Here is a 21,084-nt window from a genome sequence, read left to right as displayed (position 1 = left end):
ATCACGTAAATAAGCATTGTTCAAAAAACAACTAGTGATTGTAGAGTCACTAGTGTTGAAAAATCAATTTGAATATTTACTCGCTGGAAAATAATATTTCTACAATCCTCTCCTCTCTACCCCTGATATGACCTTCTCCTTTCCCCCTTTAATAGTACACAGCGCCAGTACATGGTCAATATTGCAGCACAGGAATTATCTTTAAGCAGACATTCTTATTGAATAAGTTGTTGATGGCACTGCTTTTCTATTCACGGTTTAAAAACGTTGTCACATGATGATCGCAAGTCAATAGCCTATATACCACCATCTTTGGTAGGCTACAGTGCAAAATTAATAAATGACGTATTGGCACTCATCAGAATCGAAACTTTGGCAATACAGCTACGCCTCAGTTTCGGTTTCCTGACTTGAACGAGCTGCAGGGCTATATATTGCCATGGAGTGAGTAAGTTTCGGCTGTGTAGGCTACGTCCATGTACTTGGGCAATACGAAAAACAACTCGCTGTATTCAACAAGATGAGGTAAGAATTTTCCTCCGAAAATTAGACAGGATCACTTGGTGCGATATAAATATATGTTACATTTTTATTGTATTTCATCAATGAATTGAAGGCACACTTTGGCATCACCTGTGATATTTCTCCTTGAAATCATGATTTATTTAGCGTATACTACCATTTGTGTAATTTCGTATTGATAATAATACCTATTATTTGTATAATCGACTTGACATAACACACTAATAAACCGTGTGGTGTGCTGCTTCAGTTCAATTCAATGTACATTTGATTTATCCAGAGGGACAAGTATTGCTGGAAATTAAAGGTGACAGTTGACAGGCTGACTACACATGAAAAATGATTAATATAATTACCACAATATATATATTTTTAAACATCAAGAAGAAATAGGACATACCGTATAGTCACACACAGCAACTTCGATAGTGTTAGTGCAATATTAATGCTTGGGCAGTAAAGGGAGCTAGACATTAGTGTAAGTGTGTGAAAGGATAGAGAGGAGGCAGATAGTGCTGGTCAGGGGTGTTGATCAACCTGACGACCTTGGGTACAATTGGGATTATGTGACCCTCAGCTTTATGGTCCGACACCTTAGGAGGCGGAAGTGACAACAACAGTTAAAATGCTGGGTGTTAATAATAGTATTTTTTGCCTTTTTCTCACAGTGCCTCGGTCAAAGCAGATATGGAAGTCAAGCTGAAAGAACTTGAGTGTCACTTCACATGGGGCATAAGGAAGGCTGACATTAAGGAACTGGACAGCATCCCTGAAAAACTCCTGGATCGAATCATGAAGTTCTGCCTTTCAAAATACCATGCCACATATTTCAACTTGCTAGCGTTTCTGAGCCACCTAGAGGGAAATAATGTTAGTGCTCTTGAGTATCTCCACAAGGCTGAGAGTGCATTGAAGGACAGACAGAATGATACAGAGTTACTGGTAACCTATGCTAACTTTGCCTGGGTTCACTATCACTCTGGGAACATGGATGATGTGGATGCCTACCTTGGAAAGCTGGAAAACATCAATAAGGGTATTCCGAGGGCCTCAAAGATTCAAGGTAGCTTACCTTCAGTACATGGTGAAAAAGGTTGGAGCCTTATCAGGCTTGGGGGATTCTTTTATAAAAAGGTAAAAGAGAGCTTCCAGAAAGCTCTTGAGGGGGAGCCAAACAATGCATCTTTCAATGTGGGCTATGCAATGGTCCTGTACAGGTTGGAGGGCATGGTCAGGGATACGAAAGTGAGGTCAGAGGAAAGTGAAGCTACCACTCAGCTAAGGAAGGCGTTATCCTTGGAGCCTGATAACTCTGAGGTTATGGTCCTCCTAGCCCTGAAACTTCAGAACAAAAATAAACAAGAGTCCATGAAACTCATCATAGAGGCCCTCAGACTGTCTCCTGACGTGCCTCACGTCACGCGTTACGTGGCAAAGTTCTTCAGATACGAGGGCTCCGTCAATGAGTCCCTACACATTTTGGGGAAAGCTCTGGAGCTGTCTCCAAACTCCCATTTCCTCCATCACCAAATTGGCCTGTGTCACAAACAGCAGCTCAGTCAGATGTTTGAGCAGAAGAGGAAAGGGGGAAAGGTCAATGGGGGCCAGATAAAAGCCAAGGTGGAGGTCTGCATCCGTCACTTCTCCAGAGCTGTGGAGCTGAAGCCCTCAAACATCCACGCAAGGGTGAACCTGGCTGACGCCTACGGGAACAACTACCAGCTGGAGGAGGCGATGAAGATCTTCATCAATCTGGAGAAAGATGAATCACTCATTGACTCAGACAAGCAGCACTGCTACACCAGCTTCGGCCTGTTTCTGTTCCACAAGAAGAAAGATGATGGCAGGGCTGTGACACAGTTCAAAAAGGCCTACCAGATTCAGATTGAGAGTTGGGACAGGAAGGAGGCTGGGAAGAAGCTGAAGCAGATCGCAGAGAGGTGTCAGGCTAACAAGAAGAGAGTTGGCGAGGCCTCTGAGATTTTGGCGTTCCTCGCCACTGAAGACAAAGAGGGGAGAATGTCTGAAAAAAATAAAGAGCCAAGGAGAGTCAATATGCACTCTCCAGACACAGATGACCTTACAGATGCCCTAGGCAAAGGAATGAAACTCAAATGATTTATCTTATTGTAACACAACGCATGGCTTACATAGGAATACTGCTAAATGCATTTTAATGGTTTTAATCGTGGAGTAACATTCACTTCAAGTTGCGTGTATGCTTCTTAAGTTTGATTTTGTGTAAAGATTTGAGTAAGAATGTATTACTTTTGCGAGAAAAAAATGTATGTCTTTGGATGTGTCCCCTGTCGTGTAGTTGATTAGATATCTTCACTGACTGTGAAACTGTTGTTGCTTAAACTGACATTAACATTGTGAAGAAATAATAAAACACTGTTCCAAAGTCTTGATTATCTTTTGTGCTTGTTAAATTGCACTGTTTTTTCTACTTATTTCCTAAAGCCAACATTGCTTAATAAATGGAACCACGTCAGATATTTAAGTGTCCTATTGCTCCCTCTAAGTATCTCCATGCTTGCACTTTGATTTAAATTTGGAGGGAGTTTGACAGACAGTGAGTCTAGCTACCACTGACTTAACATGGAACAATAAGAAATGTCATTATTTTGATTTGTTTAAAACAAAATAAAATGTATTTCATTACAGATATTAAAGGTTCAATGCAGCTGTTTTTTCTTCTTCTCAATATCAAATCATTTCTGGGTAACAATGAAGTACCCTACTGTGATTGTTTTCAATTAAAATTGTCAAAAAGAAACAAAAATAGCAAAGAGCAATTTCTCAAGCAAGAATTTTGCTAGATCTGTCTGGGAGTGGTTTGAGCAGGGAGGGGAAAACTGAAAATTAGCTGTTATAGGCAGAGATGTTTGGAACTCTTTCTTATTGGTCTATTAACTAAGTTACCGCATGGTGATGTCACCATGGAAGGCCAAAACAGGCTGACATTTCTTTCCAAACAGCTCTTACACTAATTTTAACAATTTCAAGGTACTATTCCAATCTCATAGTGTGGAAATATATATAGAACACAGGAAATTCACGTTTTTGACTGCACTGGGCCTTTAACAAGTTTAGTGAGTAGGCTACATATAAGGGGTTAGGCTATGGCTCTGGTGACAGTAAAATTGCAAATTGTTGTGCTGCCATACAGGTTCTACAATAGTTAGGAAGAGATTTTCAATGTACCAATTCCATGGCATATGGTTTATGAACTGATACATAAACGAGAGCTCAGTTGGTAGAGCATGGCGTTTGCAACGCCAGGGTTGTGGGTTCGATTCCCACGGGGGGCCAGTATGAAAAATGTATGCACTCACTAACTGTAAGTCGCTCTGGATAAGAGCGTCTGCTAAATGACTAAAATGTAAACGTAAATAAACAACACCGAATTAAAAAATGTATCGCTTCCTGAGTGGAGCAGGGGTCTAAGGCACTGCATCGCAGTGCTTGAAGCGTCACCACAGACCTGGGTTCGATCCCAGGCTGTGTCACAACTGGCCGTGCCGGGCGTCCCATAGGGCGGCGCACAATTGGCCTAGCCTCGTCCTGGTTAGGGGAGGGTTTGGCCGTGGGGGCTTTACTTGGCTCATCGTGCTCTTGTGGCGGGCCAGGCGCCTGCAGGCTGACTTCGGTTGTCTCTTGAACAGTGTTTCCTCTGTCACATTGGTGCAGCTGGCTTCTGGGTTAAGCGGGTGAGTGTTAAGAAGCGCGGGTCATGTTTCGGAGGACGCATGACTCGACCGTTGCCTCTCCCAAGCCTGTTGCAGTGATGAGACAAGATTGAAAAAGGGGGTTAAATAATAATACATTTGTATATAACATTCTTGCACCCAATAGAATGTTATAAACTCAGCAAAAAAAGAAACGTCCCTTTTTCAGGACCCTGTCTTTCAAAGATAATTTGTAAAAATCCAAATAACTTCACAGATCTTCATTGTAAAGGGTTTAAACACTGTTTTCCATGCTTGTTCAATGAACCATAAACAATTAATGAACATGCACCTGTGGAATGGTCGTTAAGACACTAACAGCTTACAGACGGTAGGCAATTAAGGTCACAGTTATGAAAACTTAGGACACTAAAGAGGCCTTTTTACTGACTCTGAAAAACATCAAAAGAAAGATGCCCAGGGTCCCTGCTCATCTGCGTGAACGTGCCTTAGGCATGCTGAAAGGAGACATGAGGACTGCAGATGTGGCCAGGGCAATAAATTGCAATGTCCGTACTGTGAGACGCCTATGACAGCGCTACAGGGAGACAGGACGGACGGCTGATCGTCCTCGCAGTGGCAGACCATGTGTAACAACACCTGCACAGGATCGGTACATCCGAACATCACACCTGCGGGACAGGTACAGGATGGCAACAACAACTGCCCGAGTTACACCAGGAACGCACAATCCCTCCATCAGTGCTTAGACTGTCCACAATAGGCTGAGAGAGGCTGGACTGAGGGCTTGTAGGCCTGTTGTAAGGCAGGTCCTCACCAGACATCACCGGCAACAACGTTGCCTATGGGCACAAACCCACCTTCGCTGGTCCAGACAGGACTGGCAAAAAGTGCTCTTCACTGACGAGTCGCGGTTTTGTCTCACCAGGGGTGATGGTCGGATTCGTGTTTATCGTCGAAGGAATGAACGTTACACCGAGGCCTGTACTCTGGAGCGGGATTGATTTGGACGTGGAGGGTCCATCATGGTCTGGGGCGGTGTGTCACAGCATCAGCATTCTCAACGCTGTGCGTTACAGGGAAGACATCCTCCTCCCTCATGTGGTACCCTTCCTGCAGGCTCATCCTGACATGACCCTCCAGCATGACAATGCCACCAGCCATACTGCTCGTTCTGTGCGTGATTTCCTGCAAGACAGGAATGTCAATGTTCTGCCATGGCCAGCGAAGAGCCCGGATCTCAATCCCATTGAGCACGTCTGGGACCTGTTGGATCGGAGGGTGAGGTCTAGGGCCATTCCCCCCAGAAATGTCAGGGAACTTGCAGGTGCCTTGGTGGAAGAGTGGGGTAACATCTCACAGCAAGAACTGGCAAATCTGGGGCAGTCCATGAGGAGGAGATGCACTGCAGTACTTAATGCAGCTGGTGGCCACACCAGATACTGACTGTTACTTTTGATTTTGACCCCCCCCCCCCTTTGTTCAGGGACACATTATTCAATTTCTGTTAGTCACATGTCTGTGGAACTTGTTCAGTTTATGTCTCAGTTGTTGAATCTTGTTATGTTCATACAAATATTTACACATGTTAAATTTGCTGAAAATAAACACAGTTGACAGTGAGAGGATGTTTCTTTTTTTGCTGAGTTTATATTCCAAATGTCCATATTATTATAAGTATAAGGACCTGTGAGTGGTTGTGCCTGTTACGAACCCCGTGGCTCTAAACATCTAGGGTGGATGGACATGAGACCCGTAACATAAATTCATGTAAATTATAAGTGTGGCATGGAATAGTGAGAACAAATAAGACACAACTACCATGAACTACCGTCAAACACAAAGTGTTTATTTATGAACACACGGTAAGGGTTTGGGAAAAAGGGCTGAGCAGGACCCAAGAAATGAAACAATAGTGTAAAACCCCCTAAACTGATCTAGCCTGCCTGAAGAACCGCTAGGCTACTGCTACCATACAAAAATACAGTGGGTGGTCCGCTCAGGTCTAACTGGTGTTTATAGACAGATTTCTTCCTACGGGTAATGTACGCCCAAGGGCAACTAGCTTAAACCCCCCTTTTCCCAAAAAACACACAAAACACTAAACAGGGTACTCAGCAATTAAATAAGTACACAGGATACAACAGTATTCACACTCAGGTAAAGAAATATATTCTAATAATGTTACCAATAGGGTAACCAACAACTTAGTGCGTACACAACACACAGGACACCACCGTGTCCATACTCACATAAAGAAATAATCTCTCTCTCTCTCAACAAACACAAGACTGGTTTTTATAAAATGGGATGTGTGATTGAACAAACGAATAACAGGTGGTGCAATTAACAGGAATGTTCACTGATTGGTCCAATCAGCAGACACCTCCACGACCACCAATCAGGAACATACAGGACACCTGTGATTAGGGCAGAAGGAGAGAAACACACAAGAACACAGGATACCTGTATCCGTAACACTCCCACCCCTTAAAAGAGCAAACCAAAATGGTTTTGCGACACACGTACTATCACAACACCCAAATTCACAAATCATCCTATCGGGATAACAAAAAAAACCTAGATCATTACACACGAGACAAAGCATCTGCCAACACATTATCTAACCCCTTTTTGTGGCGGATCTCCAAATTATAATTTTGCACGACAAGTGCCCAACGCATAAGGCGTTGGTTCTGGTTGTACATTCGGTGGAGAAAAACTAAGGGGTTATGGTCAGTATACACTACCACTGGTAATGCACTGGAACCAACATAAACTTCAAAGTACTGCAAAGCTAACAACAAAGCTAGAGCTTCTTGTTCAATGGTGGAATAGTTTGTCTGACATTTGTTAAATTTCCGTGAAAAATAACAGACAGGATGGTCCACTCCACTCTGGTCTTGCTGCAGTAGAACAGCACCAGCACCTCTGGCACTTGCATCTACCTCCAGTTTAAACGGTCGTTCAAAATCTGGCGCAGCAAGAACAGGAGTACTACACAAGAGTGCTTTAGCAGTGTTGAAAGCAGTACAACAATCTTCAGACCATACAAATTTTCTCGCCGGACTGAGCAAATCCGTTAATGGAGCAACTACCGCAGAGAAATTTTTACAGAAACTACGGTAGTAGCCAACCATCCCTAAAAAACGGCGTAGCTCTCTTCTGGTGGTAGGTGCGGGAAATGCGTTTATAAGCGGAGACCTTGGCATCTACAGGCGCACCTGACCATGGCCGACCTGTTTACCAAGATACGTAACAGTGGCCTTCCCAAACTCGCACTTTGCTAAGTTCAGGGTTAGAGAAGCGGTTGCTAGACGTTCACACACTACCCTTAGAGTGTTAACATGATCAGACCACTCAGTTGAATAAATTACCAGATCATCAAGGTAAGCACTACAATTAGGAACTCCAGCCAATACTGTGTTAACCAGGCGTTGGAAAGTGGCTGGTGCGTTCCGCATCCCAAATGCCATGACAGCATATTGTAGGAAGTGATCTGGGGTCACAAAGGCAGAGATGTCTGAGGCACGTGGGGTTAACGGCACCTGCCAGTAACCTTTAGAAGATCTAGTTTGGTTACATAGGTAGCAGCACCAACAGTATCAATACAGTCATCCAGTCTGGGTAACGGGAACGAGTCGGGCACTGTGACAGCATTGACTTTCCGATAGTCCGTACATAATCTGGATGTCCCATCAGGTTTAGGAACCAGAATGCACGGAGAACTCCAAGGACTTGAACTTGGCATAGCCAGGTTATTCTCCAGCAAATAACCGACCTCACCCCCTCATTATCTTTCTCTTAGCGACGTTGACACGATAAGGATGTTGCTTGATAGGTGCAGCGTTTCCAACATTAATGTCATGTTCTAACACATTTGTACATGTAGGAACATCATTAAAAAGACATGGAAAGCTGTGTAATAGTCTCACAATATCATCTGACTGTCTGTCCGTTAAATGAATCAGGCTAGACGGGAGAGACAGCAGCATCTCCGAATTGGGCAATCTAGCACACTGCTGCTGAGTATTGCGCAACTCCAAACCATCTCCGTCCACATCATTAACATGACCTCCCACTACAGCCGTAGCAGCAACAGAGACAGCCGACTCGGCCAGTTTCTCTGGACTGTCTACCTGAGTGACGGGTCTGTTGTGGTATGTCTTCAACATGTTAACGTGGCACACACGAGATTGGCGTTTTCTATCAGGAGTCTGTATCACGTAGTCAGTTTCAGTTAGTTTCTTTTCAATGACATAAGGACCAGAGAAACGTGCTGACAATGACGCTCCTGGCACAGGCAACAACACAAGAACTCGGTCACCTGGCTGCAGTGAACGAAAACAGCCTGTGTGTCATAGTGTCGTTTCATCCGTTTCTGTGAGGAAGACAGCGCTTCCTTTGCTAGAGCACAGGCAGCATGTAGGCGCTCACGAAAGCGACTAACGTAGTCCAACACATTTTCTTTCACACACAACTCTTGTGACAAAAACTGATCCTTAAGGACTTTCATAGGTCCTCTCATGGTGTGTCCAAACACCAGTTCAGCTGGGCTGAACCCTAGGGATTCCTGTACTGTCTCACGGACAGCAAACAACACTAGAGGAACTCCCTCATCCCAATCTTTCTCAGATTCCAAGCAATATTTACGGAGCATAGACTTCAGGGTCTGATGCCAACGTTCAAGCGCACCCTGAGACTCTGGGTGATATGCGCTTGACACACGGTGTGTAACTGACAAGGATTTTAACACTTGTTTGAAAAGTTTAGAAAGGAAATTGTACCTGATCAGTTTGTATCACCCTAGGTAATCCAAAAGTTGAGAAGAATTTGATCAACGCTTTACTCACCACTGGAGCAGTAATCCTTCGCAGAGGAATGGCCTCTGGGTACCTGGTGGCCACACACATAATTGTCAACATAAACTGGTTACCAGATTTTGTTTTTGGTAATGGTCCAACACAATCAACCATCACATGTTCGAATGGTTCACCTATGGCCGGTATGGGACAAAGAGGCGCGGGGAAAATAACCTGGTTCGGTTTCCCAACTACTTGACAGGTGTGGCAAGTCCGACAGAACTGAGCCACATCTTGTTTTAAGCCAGGCCAAAAGAAATGTCGCAAAACTCGATCATAAGTCTTGGTGACTCCCAGATGTCCGGACCACTGGTGATCATGAGCGAGGGATAAAACATTTTGTCGAAAGGCTGTAGGAATCACTATTTGGTAAACAGCATTCCAATCTCCGCCAGCGTCAACATGGGATGTCCATTTACGCATGAGGAGATTACCATCAATGAAGTATGCCATGTTTTTCTTCTTTAGCTCGTCCTCTGAGACAACACTAGAAAAACATTTAGCCAGGCTAATGTCAACCTGTTGGTTAGCGATCAGCTGCTCACGAGTAACTGGTAACTGTATTGCTTCAGCAACAAGTTCCACATCCTTCTTCCTTTCTCTGGGCTGTTGGTCAGACTGCACCAGCTTACCAGAGGTAGCACCGAACTATCCTCTGGGTCACACTCTCTGAATAGAATCGTGTCTGACAAATCTACCACTTCACCCACTTGTCGTGCTTGAGCACGTGTGACAGCACAAGCGGGGAACACATCTGGATAACCCTGTGCCAGCTCCTCGGAGAGAGACTGGTCACTTTTATCCAATACCTCCAATATGGGTATTACCTTTCCTCCGGCAATATCGTTGCCCATTATAAAGGTCACCCCTTTTACTGGCAACATCGGACGTACGCCAACTCTGAACAATCCACTGACTAACTCAGAGTGTACGTTCACAAAGTGCAATGGCACTGGGACGAAACCCATTTCAATTCCTTGTACTAACACACTGGAACCACAATATGTATTATTAGACAAGGGCAACACATCAGCTAGTATGAACGACTGCGCCGCACCAGTATCTCTGAGGATTCTAACTGGACGCTGAGACGCTTCGTCATCCGATATAGAAACAAACCCCTCAAAAATAAACGGTTCATAACTGTGATCTAGGACAGGGACTTTCAAACCACATTCACTATGAGGCTTCTGTCTTGATTCCGGCCTTACAACCGTCACGAATCAGCCCCAACACCCGTTGGCGGCCTGGCGTGCTGAGTCATCCCCGGCTTTGCGTTAAGCAAAAGCAATCACTAACCAAATGTCCCACCTTATGACAATAGAAACAGTGACGCACATCTTTTGGGCGTGCTGGATGTACTGCTGGTCGACTAGGACTAGAAGTTAGCAACTCCGCAGCCCTGCTCTCCGTACGAGCGCGAAAAACACGCTCTTATGTTCAACACAAACTCGTCTGCCAATACAGACGCTTCCGACAGTGAGGATACTTTCTGTTCGTTCAGATAAACTACAATGCGTCCGGTAAGCAATTTTTAAACTCTTCTAACAAGATTAACTCCCGTAGAGAGTTAAAATCAGTTACCTTACTTGCACTGTGCCATTTGTCAAACAGATTTCCTTTGTCTCTAGCAAACTCCACATAAGTCTGAGTAGGAGACTTTTATGAGACCTAAATCTCTGTCGATATGCCTCAGGAACAAGCTCATAGGCACGAAGAACAGTAGCTTTGACCACTTCATAATTCAAACTGTCTTCAAGAGGTAGCGCTGCCAGAACCTCTTGGGCTTTACCTGTCAGTTTACACTGAAGTAATAGGCACCATACCTCTTCGGGCCATTTCAATGCTACCGCTATACGTTCAAACACACTGAAATAGGAATCAACCTCTGACTCCCTAAACACAGGTACCAAGGTGATCTGTCTACTAATATCAAACGTAGCAGATGACACAGCTGGTGAGATGGCTCACTAGCAGGCATAGTATTAGCAGAGACTAACCTCGCTGTTTCTGCCTCTAGTTCCATTCTACGCATCTCCAGTTCTTGATCAAGCCTACGCATCTCCAGTTCCATCTTACGCGTCTCCTGTTCTGCCTCTAGCTTACGCGTCTCCTGTTCTATCTTACGCGTCTCCTGTTCTGCCTCTAGTTCCATTTTACGCATCTCCAGCTTGTCTTGCCTGATGTGTGCCCGCTCTTCCGCCTCCATTTGGAGCCGCGTCGAGCGGACATCGATCCTGGCATCACTGTCAGTCAGTGGGGAGAGTGGGTCATAACGGGGCAATGTGGCTGGAGCCTTAGCCTCGTCCTCAGACACTGATGGGCTTACAGGAACAGCAACCACATCCCCTACAGGAGCAGCAGACTCAGGCGGCGGTAACTCAAGCACTCGCTCGTTTAACAATATCGCTAACACTACTTCCCTAACTTCTGCTTTCACTAAACCCCTCGGTATGGGTACAGAAAAGTGGTCAGCCAAAGCCTGTAGATCCACTCTACGGCAATTATCAAAAACCTCCCACGTAGGGTTTTCCAAAAATGCCTCCAACTCAAAAAGTAGCCATCCTACTAGCAACACGAGCCGTCGACTACTGAACACACAAAAAAAACAGGTAGTTACAGCTGCTAAGCTCAACACTGAACCAGACACTAACTAATTTACATGAGTAGCATGGGATAGATAGGATCCCGGACGAGCCCCCACTTTATGTTACGAACCCCGTGGCTCTAAACATCTAGGGTGGATGGACATGAGACCCGTAACATAAATTCATGTAAATTATAAGTGTGGTATGGAATAGTGAGAACAAATAAGACACAACTACCATGAACTACCGTCAAACACAAAGTGTTTATTTATGAACACACGGTAAGGGTTTGGGAAAAAGGGCTGAGCAGGACCCAAGAAATGAAACAATAGTGTAAAACCCCCTAAACTGATCTAGCCTGCCTGAAGAACCGCTAGGCTACTGCTACCATACAAAAATACAGTGGGTGGTCCGCTCAGGTCTAACTGGTGTTTATAGACAGATTTCTTCCTACGGGTAATGTACGCCCAAGGGCAACTAGCTTAACCCCCCCTTTTCCCAAAAAACACACAAAACACTAAACAGGGTACTCAGCAATTAAATAAGTACACAGGATACAACAGTATTCACACTCAGGTAAAGAAATATATTCTAATAATGTTACCAATAGGGTAACCAACAACTTAGTGCGTACACAACACACAGGACACCACCGTGTCCATACTCACATATGGCAAAAAGTCTCTCTCAAAGTTACCAATAGGGTAACCAACAACTTAGTGCGTACACAACACACAGGACACCACCGTGTCCATACTCACATATGGCAAAAATCTCTCTCTCTCAACAAACACAAGACTGGTTTTTATAAAATGGGATGTGTGATTGAACAAACGAATAACAGGTGGTGCAATTAACAGGAATGTTCACTGATTGGTCCAATCAGCAGACACCTCAACGACCACCAATCAGGAACATACAGGACACCTGTGATTAGGGCAGAAAGAGTAGAAACACACAAAAACACAGGATACCTGTATCCGTAACAGTGCCACAGATTGGGTCTTTCCAGAAGGAGGAACCACACGGATTTGGTAGAGGTATATCATCCAAGTCCGTGTGGTTACATAAATAGGTAGAGACGGGTGGGTTGTGTGGGTATGCAGTGTGTGTTTGTGGGCGGTAAAAAGTAGGGGCAAAACAATCAAATGGCCATCAATCTAATGATCTAATACACGGGATCAAGGAGGCGTCACTGCATACTCACGCTTATCAATCTAATGATCTAATAACTCGTTCAAACAGGCGTCACTGCGCACCTGGTGACCTGGTGAAACTATACTTTAGAATTGGCTTCAGTAACAAGGAAATATTTGATATTTTAGCACATAATAACCATATTATTATAAGTAGGCCTTTTAGGACCTGGAAGAGGTTGTGCCACCGATTATGTTTAGAAGGAGGAACCACACGGAATTGGATGAGGTATTTAATCCAAGTCCGTGTGGTTACATACATATTGTAGGTAGAGACAGGTAGGTTGTGTGTGTATGCAGGTGTCACACACACACACACACACACACACACATACACACGGTATCCCCAAAGCAATACCCTTCTAACGGCCATGGTGCGTTGTCAGTCTGCGAAGAAACATGGAGTTGCGTGGAGACATGGTGCCCTTCGAATTCGCAACAATGTTATTTATCCTCAATCCCCTGCATATGCCAACACCGTGCATTGTATATTTTAGAGAGTAACAGGCCAGCAGCCTATATGTTGAAACGAAAGGTTAACTAACACGTTTGTACGTAATGGCATGGTGTTTTATGTACGCTACACTTCCAATGAAGTAACCTCATAGGCCTATGGTATTATCTTTTGAGTGTAGGTTACAGATTGCGTGGAGAAGGATTGTGCGTCCTGTCGGACCCAAGCGCTGCCCCCTAAACCCTTTCATGGACCTTGCCACGGAGCAAGGTTGCAAGTGTTTGGGTAAAGCCCCGTCTGAGACAGTAATTTTACATTCCACTATTATAATCTAACAGCCAACAGGTCTAGCCACTAGCCTCTATAAGGTGAACAGGTGGCAGCCTAAGCGATATAACTGTGACAAATAGCCTATATAACGGAGAAGATGCCACTGTTTTGGGATAACCTATGCATCTTTCATTCCTCCCATCCTTGAAGATCGATAGATGGATAGTGAAATTAGATATTACGCTAGGCTACCAACCAAGTCATGCCAGATTAGTGATTATTTCTTTATGGCCTACCATCATTATCTAATAGGCATATTTACATTAATATTATTTGAAGAAAGGGGGAAATACTACCGTTAGTAAAGCACCATGAATAAGGTCGTTAATAGTTCCCATTATGCACAGATTTTTAGCAAGGTGTTCGCCTAGGCTACGAAGCACAACGTTGTATAGCGAATTCGAAGGGCAGACTGACTAGGACTCAACCCCAGTTCACTTCGCATTCAGTGACAGTGCCAAAAAGGCGTTTTGTTTGTGCTCATAATGCACCGTGGCCGTTAGAAGAGTTTATGGCTATAGTCTGAAATTGCCAGGGGGAAACATGGTGTGTGTGTGTGTGTGTGTGTGTGTGTGTGTGTGTGTGTGTGTGTGTGCGAGTCTACGAGTCATTCGATCATTAGATTGATAAACGGGAGTGCGCAGTGACGCCTGTTTGAACAAGTGTATTAGATAATTAGATTGATGGCCATTTGTTTGTTTTGACTCTACTTTTAGCGCCCACACACATACCTGCATACACACACAACCCACCCATCTCTACCTATGACTGTAACCACAGTTCCTCCTTCTGAAAATAATCTGTGGCACAACCTTTTCCAGGTCCTGATACTTATAATAATATGGTTATGATGTGCTAAAGAGACCCTCCATTTATTATGATATGTTATGTTTGGTATGGTTTCAACTGTAGAAACCAGGCAAGATACAAAATGGATAAGGCCAAATCCCAACATTACATAGATGCTGTTAATGACAACTTACATCAGCCTCATAAACTGTGGAAAATGTTAAAGGACATTGGCTCAAAAACTCCCCATAAGGTAAAATCTTGTAGTATTGGCCTGGATATTAATGATGTTTTATGCAATGACCAGGCAAAGGTTGCAAATTATTTTACCACATTTTTTACCACTATAGCCTCATCTCTGGTTAAAACTTTACCGACCTGCTCTGGACACTATGGCCAGTCTTTCATTAAGAACTTGTACCAATCTGGCTTTAGAACAGGTCATTCCACTGATACTTGCCTTATCCACCTTTTTGACCACATCCAGCAGGAAAGTGAGAAGGGGAACTATACAGGTATGGTCATGTTAGACTTGCAGAAAGCTTTTGACACTGTGGACCGTGATATTCTCCTGATGAAACTGAAATGCATGGGTCTAAATGATGTAGCAGTGAATTGGTTTAGGTCTTATCTGACCAACAGAACACAAGTATGTCATGTTGGTGATGTTCTGTCAGAGGCCAAATAAATATCCTGTGGAGAACCACAGAGATACATTTTAGGGCCTCTCTTATTTCTTATATATGTTAATGATATGCCAGATACAATAAAGTGCAAACTCCTGCTTCATGCTGCTGACTCAGCCATACTGGTATCAGGGAAGGATACAGTTTACATAGAGGAGACCCTGAGTAAAGAATTGCATTTTGTTAGAGATTGGTTGACTGACAACAAATTGTCGCTTCATTTGGGAAACACTGAATCGATTTTGTTTGGAACAAAATGTAGATTGCTTATGGCTGACAAAAATAAAGGTAAACTGTGCAGGCAATGAGATTGAATCTAAAACAAGTGTAACTTATCTTGGTGTGTCCCTAGATCAATCCCTTTCTGTAGACCTGATTGCCACTAAAATTATTTCTAAAATGGCGAACAAATTGACATTTTTATATTCTAACACTAGATATTTTAACATCAATGTTAAGAAACTGCTGGTCTCAACCTTGATTCAGTGTCATTTTGATTATGCCTGCTCTGCTTGGTGTAGTGGACTATCAAAAAAGCTGAAAAAGAGAATGCAGGTCATGAAAAATAATGTTATCAGGTATATGCACCCGCCTGCCCGACTAGAATCACTACTCTCGGCGGGTCTGACTTAGAATATGTGGACAACTAAAAATACCTAGGTGTCTGGTTAGACCGTAAACTCTCCTTCCAGACTCACATTAAGCATCTCCAATCCAAAGTTACATCTAGAATAGGCTTCCTATTTCGCAACAAAGCCTCCTTCACTCATGCTGCCAAACATGCCCTCGTAAAACTGACTATCCTACCGATCCTTGACTTCGGCCATGTCATTTACAAAATAGCCTCCAACAAATTGGATGTAGTCCATCACAGTGCCATCCGTTTTGTTACCAAAGCCCCATATACTACCCACCACTGTGACCTGTACGCTCTCGTTGGCTGGCCCTCACTACATATTCGTCGCCAAACCCACTGGCTCCAGGTCATCTATAAATCACTGCTAGGCAAATCCCTGCCTTACCTTAGCTCATTGGTCACCATAACAACACCCACCCGTAGTATGTGCTCCAGCAGGTATATCTCACTGGTCATCCCCAAAGCTAACACCTCCTTTGGCCGCCATTCCTTCCAGTTCTCTGCTGCCAATGACTGGAACGAACTGCAAAAATCTCTGAAGCATCAGTTGTCAGAGCAGCATACCTATCACTGGAACTGTACACAGCCCATCTGTAATTAGCCCACCCATCCCCATATTGTTATTTATTTTGCTCATTTGCACCCCAGTATCTCTATTTGCACATCATCTTCTGCACATCTATCATTCCAGTGTTAATAATAAATTGTAATTATTTTGCACTATGGCCTATTTACTGCCTTACCTCCATAACTTACTACATTTGCACACACTGTATATATATTTTCTATTGTGTTATTGACTGTACGTTTTGTTTACCCCATATGTAACTCTGTGTTGTTGTTTTTATCGCACTGCTTTGCTTTATCTTGGCCAGGTCGCAGTTGTAAATGAGAACTTGTTCTCAACTGGCTTACCTGGTTAAATAAAGGTGAAATAAATAAATAAATAAATAAATATGCCTAATTTCCCCCCTAGGACCCATATAGGGGTACAGGAGTTCCAGGAGTGGACAAACTTAAACTTAATCATATGTTTGACATATGTTTGACACATCATTAAATGATTGTGCCCCAGGTTATATGAAAAACCACATTGATATGGTCTATAACCAACACAGTTACAATACCAGAGCTAGTGTTATATCTTGTAAAATCCCAAGAGTTAACAGTACTGCGAGGAGCACGTTTTTCTATATAGGCATTTGTCTATGGAATAGCCTCCCCTTGGAGATCAAAAGTAGAAATAGCTTTAAAAAGCAGGCAAAGGTTTTCATTTGGACAAGGTTGTCTAAGTAAGATAAACCACTCCACTGCCCCTTGTGCCCCCTAGTGCTGGTCAGGTGTATTTACTTGAATGATAGGTATGATGTGCAATGAATAGATGTTTTAATGTAAAATTATTATGGTTGATTTTTAAGGTTAGGGAAAAGTGCAGTGAATAGTGCCACTTTTTAGGATGCCAATATAAATCAATGTATTTATGGTTGTTTGTAATTTTGTCTTGACTTTTAATCATTCAGAAAGTATTCAGACCCCTTGACTTTTTCCACATTTTGTTACGTTACAGCCTTATTCTAAAATGGATGAATTAATGAATTGGTTTTTTTCATCAATCTACACACAATACCCCATAATGACAAAGCAAGAACCGATTTTTTGAATTTTTAGCAAATTTATAAAAGATTAAAAACGGAAATATTACATTTACATAAGTATTCAGACCCTTTACTCAGTACTTGTTGAAGCACATTTGGCAGCGATTACAGCCTCGAGTCTTCTTGGGTATGATGCTACAAGCTTGGAACACCTATATTTGGGGAGTTTCTCCCATTATTTTCTGCAGATCCTCTCAAGCTCTGTCAGGTTGGATGGGGAGTGTCGCTGCACAGCTATTTTCAGGTCTCTCCAGAGATGTTAGATCGGGTTAAAGTCCCGGCTCTGGCTGGGCCACTCAAGGACATTCAGAGACTTGTCCCGAAGCCACTCCTGCGTTGTCTTGGCTGTGTGCTTAGGGTCGTTGTCCTGTTGGAAGGTGAACCTTAGCTCCAGTCTGAGGTCCTAAGCGCTCTGGAGCTGGTTTTAATGAAGGATCTCTCTGTACTTTGCTCCATTCATCTTATCCTCAATCCTGACTAGTCTCCCAGTCTCTGCCGCTGAAAAACATCCCCACAGCATGATGCTGCCACCACCATGCTTCACCGTAGGGATGTTGCCAGGTTTCCTCCAGACGTGACGCTTGGCATTCAGGCCAAAGAGTTCAATCTTCGTTTCATCAGACCAGAGAATCTTGTTTCTCATGGTCTGATAGTCTTTAGGTGCCTTTTGGCAAACTCCAAGCGGGCTGTCATGTGCCTTTTATGGAGGAGTGGCTTCCGTCTGGCCACTCTACCATAAAGGCCTGATTGGTGGAGTGCTGCAGAGATGGTTGTCCTTCTGGAAGGTTCTCCCATCTCCACAGAGGAACTCTGGAGCTCTGTCAGAGTGACCATCGGGTTCTTGGTCACCTCCCTGACCAAGGCCCTTCTCCCCCGATTGCTCAGTTTGGCCAGATCTAGGAAGAGTCTTGGTGGTTCCAAACTTCTTCTATTTAAGAATGATGGAGGCCACTGTGTTCTTGGGGACCTTCAATGCTACAGAAATGTTTTGGTACCCTTCCCCAGATCTGTGCCTCGACACAATCCTGTTTTGGAGCTCTACGGACAATTCCTTCGACTTCATGTCTTGGTTTTTGCTCTGACATGCACTGTCAACTGTGGGACCTTATATAGACAGGTGTGTGCCTTTCCAAATCATGTCCAATCAATTGAATTTACCACAGGTGGACTCCGATCAAGTTGTAGAAACATCTCAAGGAAAATGAATGGAAACAGTATGCACCTGAGCTACATTTCGAATCTCTTAGCAAAGGGTCTGAATACTTACGTAAATAGGATATTTTTTTTGTTGCAAAGATTTCTAAAAACCTGTTCGCTTTGTCATTATGGGGTATTTTGTGTAGATTGATGAGGAAAAACATTGATTGAATCAATTTTAGAATAAGGCTGTAATGTAACAAAATGGGGAAAAAGTCAAGGGTTCTGAATACTTTCCTAATGCAATGCGTAGAAATGATATTGCTGCTGTGTCTTCTATCGTACTTCCCAGCCTGTTTGCTGATGATACCAATTACATTTGATCACACAATCATTTTGATTCACTAATTAAGGAAGCCAACTCAGGTATGGCCAAATTTTCTGAATGTTTCAAGAGAAACAAATTATCTTTAAATGTTAAAAAATCCAACTCTATTGTATTCACTAGTAAGAATAAGAAATACTGTAAAAACTAATTTTAAAAAAAGAGCCAGAATCTCAATTGGTGGGAATGAAATGGAACAAGTCACATCCACTAGATTCCTCTGAGTTCTAATTGATGAAAAGTTATCCTGGAAAGATCATATTCAATTTGTCTGTAGCAAAGTGATGAAATCTGTTGGTATCATCAGAAACATTAGTGGTTTGGGTCATCTGGCTTGCTTCCTAACTCTATACTATAGCTTAGTTTACCCATATCTCATTTACTGTAATATTGTCTGGGCCAGTACATACGGTACATGGGTGTACCTAATAAACTGGCCAGTGAGTGTATATTTAAGCAATAAGGCCCGAGGAGGTGTGGTATATGGCCAATATACCACGGCTAAGGGCTGTTCTTACGCACGACGCTATGCGGAGTGCCTGGACACAGCCCTTAGACGTGGTATATTGGCCATATATCACGAACCCCCGAGGTGCCTTATTGCTATTATAAACTGCTTACCAACGTAATAAGAGGAGTAAAAAAAATGTTATACCTATGGTATACGGTCTGATATACCACGGCTGTCAGCCAATCAGCATTCAGGGCTCGAACCACCCAGTTTATAATTCCACATTATGAGGTTGGAATAATACTGTGAAACTGTGAAAATGATCATACTGCCCTTTTAATGTAAGAGCTGTTTGAAAAGACTGCCTGACATTTCTGCCTGTTTTGGTAGGATGGAGTTTTGGCCATCTTTTTTTAGAAATTGCTCTTTGCTATTTTTGTTTCTTTTTGACCATTTTAATTTTAAACAATCACAGTAGGGTACTTAATTGTTACCCAGAAATGATTTGATATTGAGATTTTAAAACACAAAAAATATTAAGTTCTGCTTTTCTAATGTATCAAATACTTCTGTCATGCAATAAAATGCAAATTAATTACTTAAAAATCATATAATGTGATTTTCTGGATTTTTGTTTTAGATTCCATCTCTCACAGTTGAAGTGTACCGATGATAAAAATTACAGACCTCTACATGCTTTGTAAGTAGGAAAACCTGCAAAATCGGCAGTGTATCAAATACTTGTTCTCCCCACTGTATCATACGAATTGTAATTCATAACATATCATATGAAATGGATGATGGACATCCACAGATTAATACACACCATACGAAACATAACATATCATAATATATGAAATGTCTCAGATTTACATTGATAATAATACGAAATGCTCTGAGACCAGGTTGAACTGACATGAACCTTGTGACAAGATAACAATACATACAACAAAAATGTTGATGATCTTTGAGCTGGTTAACTTGTTTCTTTCTACTTTGTTCCAAAAACCAACATAAACGCCAAATATTTACATTTCTTATTGTTCCAGATACTGCACTTTGACAGACGTTTGGAGGGACTCCCTCAACGTTTGGCAGTGAGTTTACCTTCCACTTAGTCGAAAAGGAACAATAAGAAACAAAAATATGTTGAAGTTGTTCACTTTTAAAGATATATTTCTTAACGAAATAAAACATATTTCATTACAGATATTAACAAGTGTAGTGAGTTGGTTACATATAAGGGGGTAGGTTATGTATCTTGTGACAGTGAAATTGTAGTGCTGACTATCACCATCTGAAGACAGATATTATCATGGCCAACATCATTAAATGAAAATAAAAGGCATTGACCAGCCTAATTTAAGATTTGCGTGTAAACAAACTGATGGGATATGCGTATAGCCAACTGGCTGAAAATGTCCCTACTTGGATATTGTATGTAGGATGCAACGTCCCTGGGAATTCTTCAAAAGCAATGAATAAAATAAAGCTTGCATCAGAATTAAAGTCAAAGTGAGACATCACCAATCAGTCTCTTGTCTTAGAGGCAATCAGCTGTTGGAACAAGAACAAAGCATTTCCCCCCACCGCTGTTTTAGTAAAAAGCTGAGCGATGGGGCTGAAGAAATGTAACCACTCTGAAATTCATAGACTGAGCTATGGATGCAAGGACTAGCCATCCATGATATCAACATTAT

At 42.7% G+C, this 21,084-nt stretch overlaps 1 protein-coding gene across 1 annotated transcript; it reads left to right on the top strand.

Moving 5' to 3' along the window:
- Positions 1 to 418: 418 nt before the first annotated feature.
- Positions 419 to 3,192, top strand: LOC121547329 (interferon-induced protein with tetratricopeptide repeats 5-like). The gene is made up of 2 exons (XM_041858534.2): positions 419 to 525; positions 1,191 to 3,192. Exons 1-2 carry the CDS (start codon positions 521 to 523, stop codon positions 2,638 to 2,640), a joined length of 1,455 nt encoding a protein of 484 aa, XP_041714468.2. The 5' UTR covers positions 419 to 520; the 3' UTR covers positions 2,641 to 3,192.
- Positions 3,193 to 21,084: the final 17,892 nt, after the last annotated feature.

The sequence above is a fragment of the Coregonus clupeaformis genome, chromosome 31 (assembly GCF_020615455.1).
Source record: "Coregonus clupeaformis isolate EN_2021a chromosome 31, ASM2061545v1, whole genome shotgun sequence".
NCBI lineage: Eukaryota > Metazoa > Chordata > Actinopteri > Salmoniformes > Salmonidae > Coregonus > Coregonus clupeaformis.
This window is presented reverse-complemented; position numbering and strand designations above follow the sequence as displayed.